At 44.2% G+C, this 17,432-nt stretch overlaps 2 protein-coding genes across 2 annotated transcripts in view; one reads left to right on the top strand and one right to left on the bottom strand.

Moving 5' to 3' along the window:
• The window catches only part of LOC117811230 (NACHT, LRR and PYD domains-containing protein 3-like), a 574,987-nt gene that overhangs the window by 166,674 nt on the left and 390,881 nt on the right, over positions 1 to 17,432 (bottom strand).
• Positions 1 to 17,432, top strand: part of LOC117811233 (acetyl-coenzyme A synthetase 2-like, mitochondrial) — a 42,633-nt gene that overhangs the window by 9,507 nt on the left and 15,694 nt on the right. The window contains exons 2-9 of the mRNA XM_034681396.1: positions 287 to 383; positions 2,038 to 2,237; positions 3,954 to 4,129; positions 6,365 to 6,517; positions 9,755 to 9,902; positions 11,022 to 11,159; positions 11,537 to 11,629; positions 15,405 to 15,517. Of these exons, the coding sequence (XP_034537287.1) occupies positions 287 to 383; positions 2,038 to 2,237; positions 3,954 to 4,129; positions 6,365 to 6,517; positions 9,755 to 9,902; positions 11,022 to 11,159; positions 11,537 to 11,629; positions 15,405 to 15,517 (1,118 nt within the window). The remainder of the gene's footprint in view (positions 1 to 286; positions 384 to 2,037; positions 2,238 to 3,953; positions 4,130 to 6,364; positions 6,518 to 9,754; positions 9,903 to 11,021; positions 11,160 to 11,536; positions 11,630 to 15,404; positions 15,518 to 17,432) is intronic.

Here is a 17,432-nt window from a genome sequence, read left to right as displayed (position 1 = left end):
AGTGTGATAGGATAAGACATGGTTTATGACAGGAAGTGAAGCAACACAACAGGATACAATACACTTTATTTTCCCATCAATAAAAATGCCTCGGACTGCACACGATTGTCTTCCTCAGCAGTAGTTTTTAACGAATGAAGAAATACACAACAATCCACATGTTAATGAAAGTATTGCTTTTTTTAAGTATACAGTAAAGTGTTAAGGTCAAAAATGTTGAAGAATGCCCCCCCCCCCCCCCCTCTCTCTCTCTCTCTCTCTCTCTCTCTCTCTCTCTCTCTGTCAGTGAACTGTCTGGACGTCCATGTTGAGAGACATCCGGACCGAGTGGCCCTGATCTGGGAGCGAGACGAGCCTGGCACTGAGCTGAAGGTCACCTACAGGTACAAACACCTGCCTGATCTGACCACAGATAAAAGTCACATAAGAGTGTGGTGTCCTCCCTGGATGGACATGATTTAATCTCTTATCAGTGTGTGGTGCTGTCTTACCTGTGTCCTCCCTTGATCTTTCTCTTATCTAGATATAGTGCTGTCTTAAACTGAAGCCATCTGTACTCTCTGCATGTCCTCCTTATCCTTATCTTATCACAGTAATCATCTCTGTCAGAAACCTGCACTGATATTCAACAAAGACCTTCTGTAGGCATACAGCTCAGACTGTCTTTATCAAGACCAGAGTCAAAGAGCCAGAGAGAGGAGGACCTGTAGCAGCACTGGGACTAATATAAACTCTCGTATAAAGTACAGGCAAGGCGTTTTTCGACCGGAGGAACTTTACCCCTAGATACTAGATAATCTCCCCCCTAAAAAGCCCCTGATAGGGGGGTATAGTTTCAAAGGTACCGGGACTTTCAGGAGGCGGGGCCTGCAATGCTGAACGTGTCTGATTGGTAGATTAACCACAGTGTTTTTATTCCTCCCTCCGTCCACAATAACATCACACACATCTGTGATTCACTTGATTTCTCTTTCTTTCATTAGTTTTTATTTGTTCGTTCTTTTTTGTATGTGTGTGTACTTTTCAAAAGAAGAAGCTGTGATTCTCTTGATTTAGCAGCTTGTAACAGTAGTCTTCTCTCAGCCCACCGTGAATGCGTCTCTCCCGGTGTTCCGGTTTTAAGAGTGACCCTGTAAACTGGAGACCTTCAGCTGAACGTGTCAGTGTTTGTGGAGTTTACACAGCTGTTGAAACACAGAGGGAGTTCCTGGGAATGCAAACTAGTTTAGTTTTTATTAAGATTTCAAAATATCCTCATCAGATATTTAATGATCGTCTAAAGACGTTTATGAGGGATGCATCCGGCTGAAAGTCTCCAGTTAACAGGGTCGCTGTTTAAACCAAAACACCGGTCGATCTCTGCGATCACGGCTTTTTGAGTTCAAAAGGATTTTAAAGGCGTGTTGAAACGTCTTTGCTACTCGCGCTTATCTCCTCTCACGTGTTGATTCAGTGAATCCATCTGTGATGAAATATAGCACCATCTAAAACAGACCAGCTGAGTCTCTTCATGCTAACAGGCTAACTGTTGTGTTGCTCATAATGATACCTGCCTGTCCGTCTGCTTCTATGGTGTCATCTGTGATGAATGGTCTTCCTCTTTGTTGTACTGCCCTCTACTGGTCTGGTGGTTTAGTGCATTTCCTTTTTTTTTCCTCCATACGTCACTGGACTGATTTACACAATCTACCCGGGACTTCAGCCCGCGGTCGAAACACAGACAACAATGGGGGCACAGGAACCTTTTAGTTCAGGGGAAAGTAGTTCTGGGGGCTAAAAGACCCCGGGACTCTTGGTCCAAATGCACCTGAAGTGTAGAGGCCTGTGTGTGGTAGACACCTGTTCCCAGTGAAGACTGTTTGAGGGTACATGGATCACTTTAAAACCATATAAAAATGAACATGCACAGCTGTGTAAAAAGAGCTTAAGAACCAAGAAATTAAAATGTGTCATCGTCATCCCCACCACCACCATCTTCATTATCACCATCCTCCTCATCCTCATCATCATCCTTAGTGTTGTGCGGTCTGTCCACAGAGAGCTGCTGGAGACAACCTGTCGCCTCGCCAACACCCTGAAGAGCCATGGGATCCAGAAAGGGGACCGGGTAGCCATTTACATGCCGGTGTCACCGCTGGCAGTGGCGGCCATGTTGGCGTGTGCACGTATTGGGGCAGTGCACACGGTGGTGTTTGCAGGCTTCAGCTCAGAGGCTCTGGCAGGCAGGATCCAGGACGGTGAGTCACATTACACCCAGGTCTGTTTAATGTTACAGGGGTTCACTAAGACGTGTATCAGGACGGCCTCCAGTGGACAGGATGGGAACTGCAGCTGCTCCAAGCTGTTAGTCTCCTTTAAAGGGATAGTTCAGCTTTTTGAAGTCTGGTTGTATGAGGTACTGGTCAGTTAGTCTATCACAGAAGATCCCGGTCTGCTTGGCCCCTTCATCCATCAGTACTGACTAAAGAGAAAAACAGCTCATGCAAGTAGAGTTAATGATGATCGTATAGCTCCTCTTTAAGTTAATGAGTGACGTCACGTGGAAGCTGCAGGGAATGGCAGAGTCAGACAGAGAGCTGGATCAGGTACAGGACCATATAGAGACTTAGACTGAAGTCAGCGTGCCTGCACGTCCTTCAGACCTTCAGAGAGGACAGGAGCTGCACAGATTTCTGTTTCTCCAGCTTCAACAGAGGGGGGCTGTTCACTTCTATTATTATTCCACCTCTATCATGTTCCGGGCCTTTAGAGCAGGATCTCACAGGACAGAATTAAACCTGAGCTGAGGCAGACTGAATGTGTGCTCCGCCTGCTCGGCCCTCTAACACACAGACTCAAAGTGAGCTCTCTGTGGTTGTGAGCTGAGGCTGATCTCTGGAGGTCAGACTGGCTGTCCAAGGACTTGTGTGTTTTGGAAACAGTGTGACTACAAACCCAAACATGGTGTTTTCACAGTCAGCTGAACAGCAGGAGAAGCAGAGCATGAAGGGAGGGAAGCAGAGTTCATGTGGGAGAAGTGTCAGCTGTCAGACCATGAGATCAATCAAACTTTGTTTGTACCGCGCCCAATCACAACAAACATTATCTCCAGACTCTTTTACAAACAGAGCAGGTCTAGACCACTCTATGTCAAATTATGAACAGAGACCCAACACCAAGACAGGATAAGACTCAGTCTGACCCCACCTTAATCCACCATGAGCATTGCACCTCACAGTATTTAGCAAGTTACAGTGGAGAGGACAAACTTCCTTTAACAGGCAGAAACCTCGAGCAGAACCAGACTCATGTTAGACAGCCATCTGCCTCAACTGAGTTGGGTCTTGAAAGAGGGATAGAGGAGAATAAGAGAGAGAGGGAGCGGTGATAGTGATGAGACGAGTAGTAGTAGCTGTTGCCGCTGGAGTCCAGCACGTCCGTATCAGCTGGAGTCTGGATCGTCCACAGCAGGAGGACGTCTACGGCAGCTCAGAGGAACCTACGAGACAAGGGAGCTCAGGGACTCCAGAAAGGTCTATGGTTAGTAACTTTAATGGGACAGGGAGAGTTAAAGTAAGTGATGAGGGGAGGGGCGGGAAGGGGGTGAGATAGGATCCCAGTGTGGCAGTCTAAGCCTATAGCAGCATAACTAAGAGCTGGTCCAAGCCTGATCCAGCTCTAACTATAAGCTTTATCAAAAAGGAAAGTTTGAAGCCTACTCCCAAAATTAGAGATGGTGTCTGCCTCCCGGACCCTGACTGGTAGATGATTCCAAAGGAGAGGGGCCTGATAATTGAAGGTTCTACCTCCCATACTACGATGAGAGTGATGAGTTCCTACAGACAAAATTAAATGATTCATGCAAAAACGAGGCAAAAGGCTGCAGGTGTACATAAATAAACCTGATGTGTGTGTGTGTGTGTGTGTGTGTGTGTGTGTGTGTGTGTGTGTGTGTGTGTGTGTGGTGTCCACAGCTCAGTGTAAAGCCGTGGTCACCTGTAATGAAGGTGTGCGTGGCGGGCGGCGTATCCCTCTTAAGCAGACGGTGGACGCAGCGGTGAAAAGCTGCCCGACGGTCCAACACGTGTTCGTGTCTCAGAGGACGGACACGCCAGCTGTCATGGGAGATCTGGACGTCGCCTTGGAAGAGGTGAAACCAGTGTCTGACACACACCTGGACCACAAACCTGATTCAAGAACCAGATCCACTAGACTAGATTTTGACCCCTGACACTGTTTCACAGTACCTGATTCAGTCATACTTACTGTACTTGATCCACTTCATTTAGGCACAAGGTCCTGTAGAAGATGTCCTAGTAGTTGCTTTAATAGTAGTAGTTTTGTGAAAAGTATCTGCTAATTTTAAATTTGATTCCAGCAACATGTTTCAATCAGTCAGTACAGAGACATGTTTCCTGTTCATCAGCTCTTCTTTAACAACACTCTGTGAATGTTGGTGAACCCAGGAGACCACGTTCTGGACTTTAAAGTCACATGTTGTCCCGGTCTTGCCTGATAGAGGATTTCAGCTGCTCAACAGTTCAGGGTCTCCTCTGTCGTGATTTTAGTTTCATGATGCTCCAAATGTTTTCAATGGGGGACGAGTCAGGACTGCAGGCAGACCAGTTCAGCACCTGGACTCTTCTACTACAGAGCCATGCTGTTGTAATCCGTGCAGAATGTGGTTTGGCGTCATCTTTCTGAAATATGTAAGGTCCTCCTGAAGACTTCATTGTCTGGATGGTAGCATATGTTGCTCCTAAACCTGTAGATATTGTTCAGCATTAATGGAGCCTTCACAGATGTGGATGCTACACATGCCATGGACTCTTATGATCCCTATACCATCAGGGATGCTGGCTTTGAACTGGGAGCTGATAACAAGCCGGGTGGTCCCTCTCCTCTTTAGAACAGAGGACACAGCGTCCATGATTTCCAAAAAGAATGTCAGATTTTCATCAGACCACAGGACAGTTTTCCACTTCCCCTCAGTCCATCTTCAAAAAAAAATAATAAATAAATAAATGTATACTTTATTTTTCAAACATTTTTTATGATACAAGATAGACCACAGCTCTGTTGCACTAAGTCATGGAAAGAAAAGAGTAAAAACACAAAGTAGAATAATAAATGAATAAAAAATGAAATCAAATAAAAAAAATGTAAATTATTATTAATAATAATAACAATAATGATAATAATAATAATAATAATAATGATAATGATAATGATAATGATAATGATAATAATAATAATAATACATTAGTAGGAAGTAGCTACAGTTGTATGTCCCATATACATACAGTTCACAGAGCAACAAAAACAACAGTACTGACTGTAACAGCTTGGAGATGCATATTCATGGACAGAAACTACAGCAATAACAACATTGTTTACATAGATCAAAGTATATTAAATGTAAGTTAGGTTATCACCTCTGTGTGTGAGATTGGTATTCCATTTTTCCCTGAAAGTCTCATATCTGTCCCTCTGCAGTCTAAGTTTGTAAGTCATATGCTCCATGCTTTGGATGTTTATCACGATGTCTATCCACTGATTGGTGGTGGATGAATCCCTACAGAGCCATCGCCTTGTTATGGCCTTCTTGCTTGCCGCCATAAAGATTTTCAAGAGGTATCTATCACTTTTAGGTAACTTTAAGTCCATGTTTCCCAGGTACAAAGTCAGAAAAGAAAATACTAAATCATAGCCCAAGACTTCTCTGGCTATTCTATGGACATCCTCCCAAAAGGTTTTAATAACCGGACAACCCCAAATATGTGTTTGTGGTCTGCCATACTGTTGCCACATTCTCTCCAGCATTTGGGTTGTACGTTGGGCTGTCTAGATTTTTGTTTTGGAGTTACCCTCAGTCCATCTTAAACAGGCTCAGGTCCAGAGAAGTCTCCGTGCTTCTGGATCAGGTTTATATGTGGTTTCTCTCTGTGGAATGTTGTAATGATGTTTTGTTCTGTAGACGATGAAATCCACTAACTCTTTGTTACTCTGAGGAACATTATTCTGTTTAAACTGTTGAACTCTTTGCTCACGCAGTCTCTCACAGAGTGCTGAACCTCTTCTCTCCCTCTGAGAGACTCTACTCTCTGGAGTTTTTAGACTCAGTCATGTGACTCACCTGTTGATCATTAACCTCAGTAGCAGGAGATGTTCCTCCAGGTGTTCTGTTGTCTCTGTTCTGACTGTTTGAAACATGCAAATTTAACATGAGCATTTTTGAATTGGAGTTGTACTAGAAGTGGATGTATCATTAATAGTAGAAGTATCTGCATTAGTACTACTCTGTGTTATTCCTCACCCCGTCAGTGAGCAGTAGTATCAGTAACACTATGAGCTGCTGTATAAAGTTTGATGTTGTGTCTAACAGGAGATGTCCCGTCAGCTGTCCGTCTGTCCTGCCGAGCCTCTGGACAGTGAAGACCTGCTGTTTCTTCTCTACACGTCGGGCAGCACGGGGAAACCTAAAGGCATCGTCCACACACAGGCTGGATACCTGCTCTACGCCTCTCTCACACACCAGGTACACACGTGTTTCTGAAGCAGGTCACACAGGTAGTGTGTACGATCACCTGTGAGGTGTTTCTCTTCCACTGTTGGAGGAAAGTTTGGAGATTTGTGAATGTGCTGGTGAGAGTGAGACTCCTCCTCCTCCTCCTCCTCCTCCTCCTCCTCCTCCTCCTCCTCGTGAGTGTCCTTGTTTATCATCAGAGCTGTTCCTCTCTGTGGATCAGGGCGTGTTGAGGTTTTAATGAGGGAGTGAAGACAAAGGGAAGCCGTTGCACAACAGGCCGAACAGAAACACTGCTGTTTGTCCTCAGAGCGAGGAAGAGGAGGAGAATGAAGAGGACGCAGCCCTGCAGCCAAATCTGAGCCAAATCTCTAAATTAGCTTTTTCCTGACTGACAGGCAGAAACATCTGCTCCCTCTGCATGTGTGTTTGCAGGGATTGACTTGTTGTTTATGATGATAATTGAATAAAAACATAAACCATAATAACCCCCAGCTCCATCACTGCCAAATATTTATCAGTGCTAATTTCTAAAGCAGCTTATTGGCTCAGGGTGCGGGGGGTTGGCTCCTTGCTTGGTTGGATGAAACAACAAGACAAAAGCTGCTTTATCCCAAAAAGACAAGGACCACTGGGTGAACGCCAGGACGGGACACAGTGCCACAGAGAGAGAGAGAGAGAGAGAGAGAGAGAGAGAGAGAGAGAGAGAGAGAGAGAGAGAGAGAAGGTGAGGGCTGACGTTGCTAAGCTCCTCACATGGACTCTTCAGCCATTTGGTTCTGATCAAAAGAACTTCACATTCCCAGCTCAACACCAGACTGAGCATGCAACCCTCCCCGTGCACAGAGACGATGGCACCACTCACTCTGCAGGACGTCAGTACAGACGGCCGACTGTAGTGACGTCCTGCAGAGTGAGTGGTGCCATCGTCTCTGTGCACGTCTCGTCTCTTTGGGCTTTTTCGCCTTTATTGACAGGTCAGCTGAAGAGAGACAGGAAATGTGGGGAGTAGAGAGAGGGGGAAGACATGCAGCCAATGTTCGGTAGGCCAGGAGTTGAACCGTTGACCTTTGCGACGTGGACTACAGCCTCTATAAGTGGGGCGCTTAGACTGCTAGTCCACCAGCGCCCCAGAGTTTGACATTTATGAATAAAATTACAGATGAAGACAGAAATACAGGAAAACAGAGTGGAGACAAAATGTGAGTTTGCTGTGTTTCATGTCAAACAGCTCTACATAGAAATTGTCATGACGGGGGTAAGACTTAAATCTGGGGTTGGTAGTCAGATTTAGATCCACTTTTTGTTCTACTGGTTAAAATGATCTTTATGTCCTGATGGTAATCAACACATAATGTGTTCTTAAAAAAGAGGTAAAAAAAGCTGCTATCTACAGCCGGAGTAAACCTGGGAAAACATCAACCAATCCCTGCCATCAGGAGCCAAATGATGAAACCAATCAAATCACGTCCTGCCACTCTGCCCGCCTCCTGCAGAGCGTACATTTCATGTTTGTTTGTGTTTTTAACTTTCACTATGAGAATGTGTCAGTGTTTTCGTACCGCTGAGTGAGACATGAGTTGACGTAGTGCAAAACACAAACCATGTGCTGAGGACCGGTTTTCAATCAGTCACCATCATATGGTCGCCAATCAGCGGCGCTCGTGCATGTGAGCGGGGGCGTCGTTTTGGAGGAGCTCCAAGGGGAGGGGGGGAGGGGTTAGACGGAGTCCTGAGGAAATGCTACATTCAAATTCATGCTAGTTTTCCATGACTACCAACCCTAGCTTTAAGCAGGACCCAAGTGCAGATTTTAAAATAAAAAGGTTTGAATAAACCAAAGGTACCAACAAAACTTACTAAAAACAAAAGAAACACAGAGAGAATACAGAGAAGACCAACAATGTACAACAAGGGACAGGGGAAACAGGAGCTAAATATACAAGCTAAATATACAGAGTCATCAACACAGGTGAGACCAATGAGGGGAATCAAAAGAGGAGGGAAACGCACAAGAACATGACGTAAAACTCAACAGGAGACACAAGGATTCAGAACTACAACATAAAACAGGAGACACAAGGATTCAGAACTACAAAATAAAACAGGAGACACAAGGATTCAGAACTACAACATAAAACAGGAAACACAAGGATTCAGAACTACACAATAAAACAGGAAACACAAGGATTCAGAACTACAACATAAAACAGGAGACACAAGGATTCAGAACTACAACATAAAACAGGAAACACAAGGATTCAGAACTACAAAATAAAACAGGAAACACAAGGATTCAGAACTACAAAATAAAACAGGAAACACAAGGATTCAGAACTACAAAATAAAACAGGAAACACAAGGATCAGAACTACAAAATAAAACAGGAAACACAAGGATTCAGAACTACAAAATAAAACAGGAGACACAAGGATTCAGAACTACAAAATAAAACAGGAAACACAAGGATTCAGAACTACAAAATAAAACAGGAGACACAAGGATTCAGAACTACAAAATAACACAGGAAACACAAGGATTCAGAACTACAAAATAAAACAGGAGACACAAGGATTCAGAACTACAAAATAAAACAGGAAACACAAGGATTCAGAACTACAACATAACACAGGAAACACAAGGATTCAGAACTACAAAATAAAACAGGAGACACAAGGATTCAGAACTACAAAATAAAACAGGAGACACAAGGATCAGAACTACAAAATAAAACAGGAGACACAAGGATTCAGAACTACAACATAAAACAGGAAACACAAGGATTCAGAACTACACAATAAAACAGGAGACACAAGGATTCAGAACTACACAATAAAACAGGAAACACAAGGATTCAGAACTACACAATAAAACAGGAAACACAAGGATTCAGAACTACACAATAAAACAGGAAACACAAGGATTCAGAACTACAAAATAAAACAGGAAACACAAGGACAAGAATAGACTAAGAAAACACAACAAGAGACATGGATCACTGAAGAGAGACAAAGGAGAACTAACCCAGAAAAAACACGGGGAGGACCCAAGGCATGAAACACAAGAACTAAACTAACCAAACCATGACAGAAATCCTCTGAAATACAAGAAACTAAATCTAAAGGAGCATTTTGTGTGTTTTTTTCGGTAAAGGTTTATAAACATGTTTTTTTAAGAAGCATATTTCTCATGTTGTTGTGAGAGAAGCAGAGTGGTGTTAACCTCCTCCTCTCTGTGTCTGTCCTGCAGTACGTGTTCGACTATCAGGACGGGGACGTGTTTGGCTGCATGGCCGACGTGGGCTGGATCACAGGACACAGTTATGTTGTGTACGGTCCGCTCTGTAACGGAGCCACCACGGTCCTATTTGAGAGCACACCTGTTTACCCCGACCCAGGTGAGGTCCACAGAGAAGCATACCTCCACACCTCCACACCTCTACACCTCCACACCTCCTGATACACAAGTCTGATCATTTGCGCTGGATCTCCTCCTCTCAGGTGTGAGTTGAGTTCACCTCAGGTCCTGATAGGAGGTGTTTGGAGCGTTGGTGGTGTAATGAAAGAGCAGTTTACCAGGTCAGGTTACTCATTGATGTTTTAATGTGGGTTTATTACCTCCAGTTTTAGAGCCTGTTTATTTCCCCTCTGAGGTTTTACCGTCCCGTTTCCTCTGAGCTCTGATTGGTCGGTCTCTAACACGACAGAAGTCTCTTAAAGGTGATGTGACCTTTCGACACTGAGCTGCCCTAAACTCATGAACCCGTTTTATGGTTGGTTGTGGAAGACGGATCACTGAGCTGAGATATCAGGAGAAGACAGATTACAACAACTAACAGAGTCTGGCTCTGTTTACTTTGTAGTTATTGACTTTCACCATGCTCTCTAACTACCTCAGTCTAACTCTGATTTGCCATGCAGTGACTTCCACTACAGAGTCATGTCTGTTTTTAATGCAGTGACTTCCACTACAGAGTCATGTCTGTTTTTAATGCAGTGACTTCCACTACAGAGTCATGTCCGTTTTTAATGCAGTGACTTCCACTACAGAGTCATGTCTGTTTTTAATGCAGTGACTTCCACTACAGAGTCATGTCTGTTTTTAATGCAGTGACTTCCACTACAGAGTCATGTCTGTTTTTAATGCAGTGACTTCCACTACAGAGTCATGTCTGCTTTTAATGCAGTGACTTCCACTACAGAGTCATGTCTGCTTTTAATGCAGTGACTTCCACTACAGAGTCATGTCTGTATTTAATGCAGTGACTTCCACTACAGAGTCATGTCTGTATTTAATCCAGTGACTCATTATATACTGTAGATGTTGAAATCAACTAATTCATATTCTGTTTTGACTCTCTCTCTCACTCTCTCTGTGTGAATGTATGTTTGTGTGTGTGTGTGTGTGTGTGTGTGTGTGTGTGTGTGTGTGTGTGTGTGTGTGTGTGTGTGTGTGTGTGTGTGTGTGTGTGTGTGTGTGTGTGTGTTTGTGCGTGTGTGCGTGTGCGGTACTTCAGGCAGGTACTGGGAGACAGTGGAGCGTCTGAGGATCACTCAGTTTTATGGCGCTCCTACAGCTCTGCGTCTGCTGCTGAAGTACGACGAGAGCTGGGTGAAGAAGTTCGACCGCTCGTCTCTGAGGACACTCGGCTCAGGTAACACAACTTTCTGTTTCAAACTTGGACGCAGTCTTAGGGACATCACCTATCTGTTCCTGAAGAGGTGTCATGAAGCCCGAAGATGGAGGCGGCCATATTAGAATCGCAGAGTCCAGACTGTAAACATGTTTATTTCTGCTGATGGGGCTCTATGGGGACTGACTCAATGCAGGAGACACACTAGGGGACACTCAGAGAACTGCAGTTCTTTGGTTTTTAACATTATAACAACAGTGTGGCTTCAACAATCAGATTTGTGTGTGTGTGTGTGTGTGTGTGTGTGTGTGTGTGTGTGTGTGTGTGTGTGTGTGTGTGTGTGTGTGTGTGTGTGTGTGTGTGTGTGTGTGTGTGTGTGTGTGTGTGTGTGTCTGCAGTTGGCGAGCCCATCAATCACGAGGCCTGGCACTGGTTCCACGATGTGGTTGGAGATGGACGATGTCCTCTGGTGGACACCTGGTGGCAGACAGGTGAGGGACATGGTAACACACTAACCCAAACACACACAGTTTGATATCAGGTGACGGACCTGCAGACAGCCCCTCATTGGCTCAGATCATCTGATGGTTGTCATGTGATTCTGTTCCTCATAAAAGCCTCTCAGGATATAAACTGCATCCTGTGTTTGAAGAGTTTATAAGATGGTTTATTATGAAGCTTCAAAGCATCTTTATGGAGAGCCGGTGTGATCACAGATCAGGTGAGGTGGCGTACGATGATGTTTACAGCTTAACATGACAAACACGCCATAACTACTCACACCAAACTGGGCATGCTGAATTCAATGCACATGGAGAATGGGTGCACCAAATCTGATCTCATTTGGAAAATCTAAAAGTGAGAAAAAAGGATTTCCATGAAGTCAGACGAGAGTCATGGCACTGGTGTTTAATGTGCATCATTAAAAAGTCTGCTGAAATAACCTGTTCATTCTTTGGTTCATGACGGTGAAATACGTGGTCTATCTTGTGCTTAATACTGTACACATCAGTAACTGATACTCACGTTAGGGATAATGTGAAGTGAGAAGGTATCTGCAGCAGATTGTAACCCTGACATGATGAGCAGGAGCACAACACAATCACTGTTACAGTCTGAGCTGTGTATAGTAACCGCTCACTCTGCAGTCTGAACATTTCCACTGACGGTGAATAAAACAAGGTGAGCAGAGCGTTGATGTGATGACAGTCAGACACCAGCTACATGTAAGATCAAACAGAGCTGAGTTTAAACCTAATGTCTAACAGAGGAGTTACACTCTGCTGACGTTTTAGAGGCTGCACCAGCTCTGACAGTTCCAACTATTTACGTCTTCAATCCTCCGTTAAACATGGGCTGTCATGGTGCATCACTTTGAAAGGCAGGCTGGTTCAGAGGATGAGGAGGAGCAATCAATAAGTCAATCAATCAGTCCATCAATCAATTCATCAATACATCCATCCATCCATCAATCAATCCATCCATCCATCAATCAATCCATCCATCAATCAATTCATCAAAACATCCATCCATCCATCCATCAATCAATCAATCAATCAGTCCATCAATCAATTCATCAATCAATCCATCCATCCATCAATCAATCCATCCATCAATCAATCAATCAATCAATCAATCCATCAATCAATCAATCAATCAATCAATCCATCAATCAATTCATCAATACATCCATCCATCCATCAATCAATCCATCCATCCATCAATCAATCCATCCATCCATCCATCAATCAATCAATGAATCCATCAATCCATCAATCAATTCATCAATACATCCATCCATCCATCCATCAATCCATCCTTCCATCCATCTATCCATCCATCCATCCATCCATCCATCCATCCATCCATCCATCCATCCATCTATCAATCAATCAATCAATCAACCAATCTTTATTTGTATAGCGCCAAATCACGACAAACGTTATCTTAAGACTCTTTTACAAACAGAGCAGGTCTAGACCACTCTATGTCAAATTATGAACAGAGACCCAACACCAAGACAGGATAAGACTCAGTCTGACCCCACCTTAATCCACCATGAGCATTACACCTCGCAGTATTTAGCTAGTTACAGTGGAGAGGAAAAACTTCCTTTAACAGGCAGAAACCTCGAGCAGGACCAGACTCATGTTAGACAGCCATCTGCCTCGACCCAGTTGGGTCTGAAAAGAGGGATAGAGGAGAAGAGAGAGAGGGAGCGGTGATAGTGATGAGACGAGTAGTAGTAGCTGTTGCCGCTGGAGTCCAGCACGTCCGTATCAGCTGGAGTCTGGAACGTCCACAGCAGGAGAACGTCTACGGCAGCTCAGAGGAACCTACGAGACAAGGGAGCTCAGGGACTCCAGAAAGGTCTATGGTTAGTAACTTTAATGGGACAGGGAGAGTTAAAGTAAGTGATGAGGGGAGGGGCGGGAAGGGGGTGAGATAGGATCCCAGTGTGTCAGTGCACCAGTTCCCCTGGCAGTCTAAGCCTATAGCAGCATAACTCAGAGCTGGTCCAAGCCTGATCCAGCTCTAACTATGAGCAGAGGGTTCTACCGTCAGTTTGGCGTCTGCAGTGCATTCTCTGTTCTCTCCTTTAGAATCGTGTGATGACTTTGATTTGAGCTCCTGTGTCTGTTTCCACGAGCAGAGATGATTTCAGCACTCAGTGTTAGTTTCTCCTTCAGCTGTAGAGTAAGGTAAAGGTTTTAGTTATCACCTGATCCAAAAGCTTTGCTGTATGTTACATACCTTTGTGTTACTGCTGCTCCATTAACAGGAGTTAGCTGAAGTTAGTTTCAGCTGTTAGCCTGTCGAACAAACGCCTCGATAAAAGCTGAGCACTGATTGGACAGATGGAGTGAAAATGTAATTTCTTAACTTACAGCTAACTAGTTTAATGTAGGGGTTAGTGCAAACATGTGTTGTTAACATTCAGAGGCAGTCTGTGCTGAGACGTTCAGGAGTGTGTGAAAGGGTTTGTTGTCCTGAAGCTCATCCTGATCAAACACAAGAGACCTCAGAAACTGTAGATGACAGAAGATCATGAAGGTGCTGCTGAGTGAAGGACGGCTGATGTGAGAGAGGTCTCAGATGTGGTCTCAGATGCGGTCTCATGTGGGTCTCTTGTTTGTTAGCTTGTTTGTGGTTGTGACTGTTGATCTGATTGTAAGTCCGTCTGATTCTCTCTTTACTGCAGCTTTAACCCTAATTTCAACGATTAGCAGCAGAACATCTGCAGTGCTGGGGAAAATGAATTAAGATCAAATCCTCAACACACTAACAGCCCCCAGGCAAGACAGTCCAGGATCACTGACAGCAGTGTGTGTGTGTGTGTGTGTGTGTGACCTAATTCCTCGACAATCACTCCACAGAGTACTGAGTGTGTGTGTGTGTGTGTGTGTGTGTTGTTTTTAAATCAGTCTTTAAACTCTCTGCCAGCTGCTTCTTTCTCTTAAAAGAGGAGGAATCCCCAATAAATTAAGAAATTAAAGGAAATTAAAGCTGCGTGTGGAAGACACATGTAACGCCCCCTACTGGCACCCAGAGGAAGTCATTCTTAGATCATGTGAACGACTGTCCACATGTTTTCATCTCATCACACACACACCGCTCTTACATTAAAGCAGAAACAGACCTCTGGTGAATCTACCTGTGGACAGATTCTCTCTTCTATGTGTGCACCTTGATCTGAGGGCTCAGGCGTTCTGAGCATGCTCCATAGTTTGCACACAGAGCGAGCCGGGTAGTAAACAAAACGTCAACAGAGGAAGAAGAAGAGGAGTAAAGAAGACGAAGCTCTCTTATCACACGTCCATGTTTTCAGGTGTTTAGATGTTAAATGTTTGTGAAGGGTCTGAATCATCACTCTGTAACTGTAAGTTCTCTTGTAGGTGTGGGGTGGTATCTCACTGAGGTGTGTTAATAACCATCGACGGTTGGGAATCTCTTCACTTCCTGTTTTTCCACTTCGTATGAACTCGTAAATCTGCTGTTTATCTTCACAGATGTTTTATTTTCAGTGTGTTCCTCTTGAACATTTGAGCTGTGGACTTCTGTCTGTGTTTTATTTTGATCTTGTTTTTATCACAATGAACTAAAGTCTGTTAATGTCTGATTTAATATCTATCATCATTACATAGTTTATGATCAAGCATCATGCAGCACACCCTCTCTCTCTCTCTCTCTCTCTCTCTCTCTCTCTCTCTCTCTCTCTCTCTCTCTCTCTCTCTCTCTCTCTCTCTCTCTCTCTCCCCCCTGCAGAGACCGGAGGAGTCTGTATCGCCCCTCGTCCTGCAGAGGAAGGAGCGCCCATCATTCCAGCAATGGCCATGAGACCGTTTTTTGGCATCCAGCCGGTTCTCATGGGAGAGAAGGTGACTCAAACAAGAATCCCTATCTCACTGTAAACACAGAAAACAAGGAGACAGACAGGAAGTGTGTGTCGGATGGTTCCCTCTAAAACCACAAGTTACGGATTATACTCTGACTGAGCACCACGCAGTGAGAGGACACTTCCTGAATGTCTAACCCTGCAGTGGGCTGAACCCTAATGCACGAGAAGTGGCAGGCATAAGAATCATGTCCTCATACCTCTGATAGTCACCTGACAGGAAGTCAGCCATCTTAGAGACTAGTTGTAGTTTATGCTCTGCAGGTTTAGATCAGATAAACGTCTTTAGGAGATTTTCTATTGCAGGAACTTTACCCTGGAACTACGTGGGTTTCAGGGGGGTAGTACTTTTCAAAGGTTCCAGGACTTTCGGGGGGCGGGGCCTGCAATGCTGAAGGTGTCTGATTGGTAGATTAACCTCAATGTTTTTATTCCTCCCTCCATCCACAATAACATCACACACATCTGTGATTCACTTGATTTCATTGGTTTTTATTTGTTCGTTCTTTTTTGTATGTGTGTGTACTTTTCAAAAGAAGAAGCTGTGATTCTCTTGATTTAGCAGCTTGTAACAGTAGTCTTCTCTCAGCCCACCGTGAATGCGTCTCTCCCGGTGTTCCGGTTTTAAAAGTGACCCTGTAAACTGGAGACCTTCAGCTGAACGTGTCAGTGTTTGTGGAGTTTACACAGCTGTTGAAACACAGAGGGAGTTCCTGGGAATGCAAACTAGTTTAGTTTTTATTAAGATTTCAAAATATCCTCATCAGATATTTAATGATGGTCTAAAGACCTTTATGAGGGATGCATCCGGCTGAAAGTCTCCAGTTAACAGGGTCGCTGTTTAAACCAGAACACCGGTCGATCTCTGCCACGGCTTTTTGAGTTCAAAAGGATTTTAAAGGCGTGTTGAAACGTCTTTGCTACTCGCGCTTATCTCCTCTCACGTGTTGATTCAGTGAATCCATCTGTGATGAAATATAGCACCATCTAAAACAGACCAGCTGAGTCTCTTCATGCTAACAGGCTAACTGTTGTGTTGCTCATAATGATACCTGCCTGTCTGTCTGCTTCTATGGTGTCATCTGTGATGAATGTCATTCCTCTTTGTTTTACTGCCCTCTACTGGTCTGGTGGTGTAGTGCATTTACTTTGTTTTCTCCATACGTCACTGGCCTGATTTACACAATCTACCCGGGACTTCAGCCCGTGGTCGAAATGCAGACAACAATGGGGGTACAGGAACCTTTTAGTTTAGGGGAAAGTAGTTCTGGGGGCTAAAAGACCCCGGGACTCTTGGTCCAAATGCACCTTTTGGTGAATCAGGAAGCAGCCTATCTTGTTCTTTGAAAGGTGGAACTCTACCGGTGGATCAGATCAACAAAGTATCCAGCATGTGTTCTTTCTGTTCTTTCTGTTCTTTTGTGCTGATGGAAACTGAAGCCTTTTCTCTTTTGCTAGTTTATTATTTATGCCCCTGCTCGTCTGTCCTTCAGTGTGAATGTCTCAGAGGCGAGATGGTGGATGGACAGAGGAGCTGTGGTGTGTGTGTGCATGTAGTCCTTGCTGTGTGCTAAGGTGTGATCCTTTACAGTTTTAGGTGTCCCTTTTGGTGTAGCTCTTACATGCACTGCACCGATTCACGAATGTCTAATCTCATGCTGTTCCAGAGTTTGGATCTGTACGTGTTAGACTCTGGATGCAGAGATAACTCCTGTGAGTGAGATCTTCTGTTCCTGCGTTTATTATCTGTTTGAAAGGGAAGACCAAAGAGAAAGTGTGCAGTGTGTGTTAATGATGGAGAGACTTTGAGGATGGTTGAGAGCTGGTGTTTTCCTCCAGAGTGCTTCAGATGTGATCTTCCATGGAGCTCTGCTTTTCATTAACCCTACTTGATCTTT

Source organism: Notolabrus celidotus, chromosome 4, assembly GCF_009762535.1.
Source record: "Notolabrus celidotus isolate fNotCel1 chromosome 4, fNotCel1.pri, whole genome shotgun sequence".
Classification (NCBI taxonomy): Eukaryota; Metazoa; Chordata; class Actinopteri; order Labriformes; family Labridae; genus Notolabrus; species Notolabrus celidotus.
Note: the sequence above shows the minus strand (reverse complement) of the source record. Positions and strands in the feature narration are given on the sequence as shown.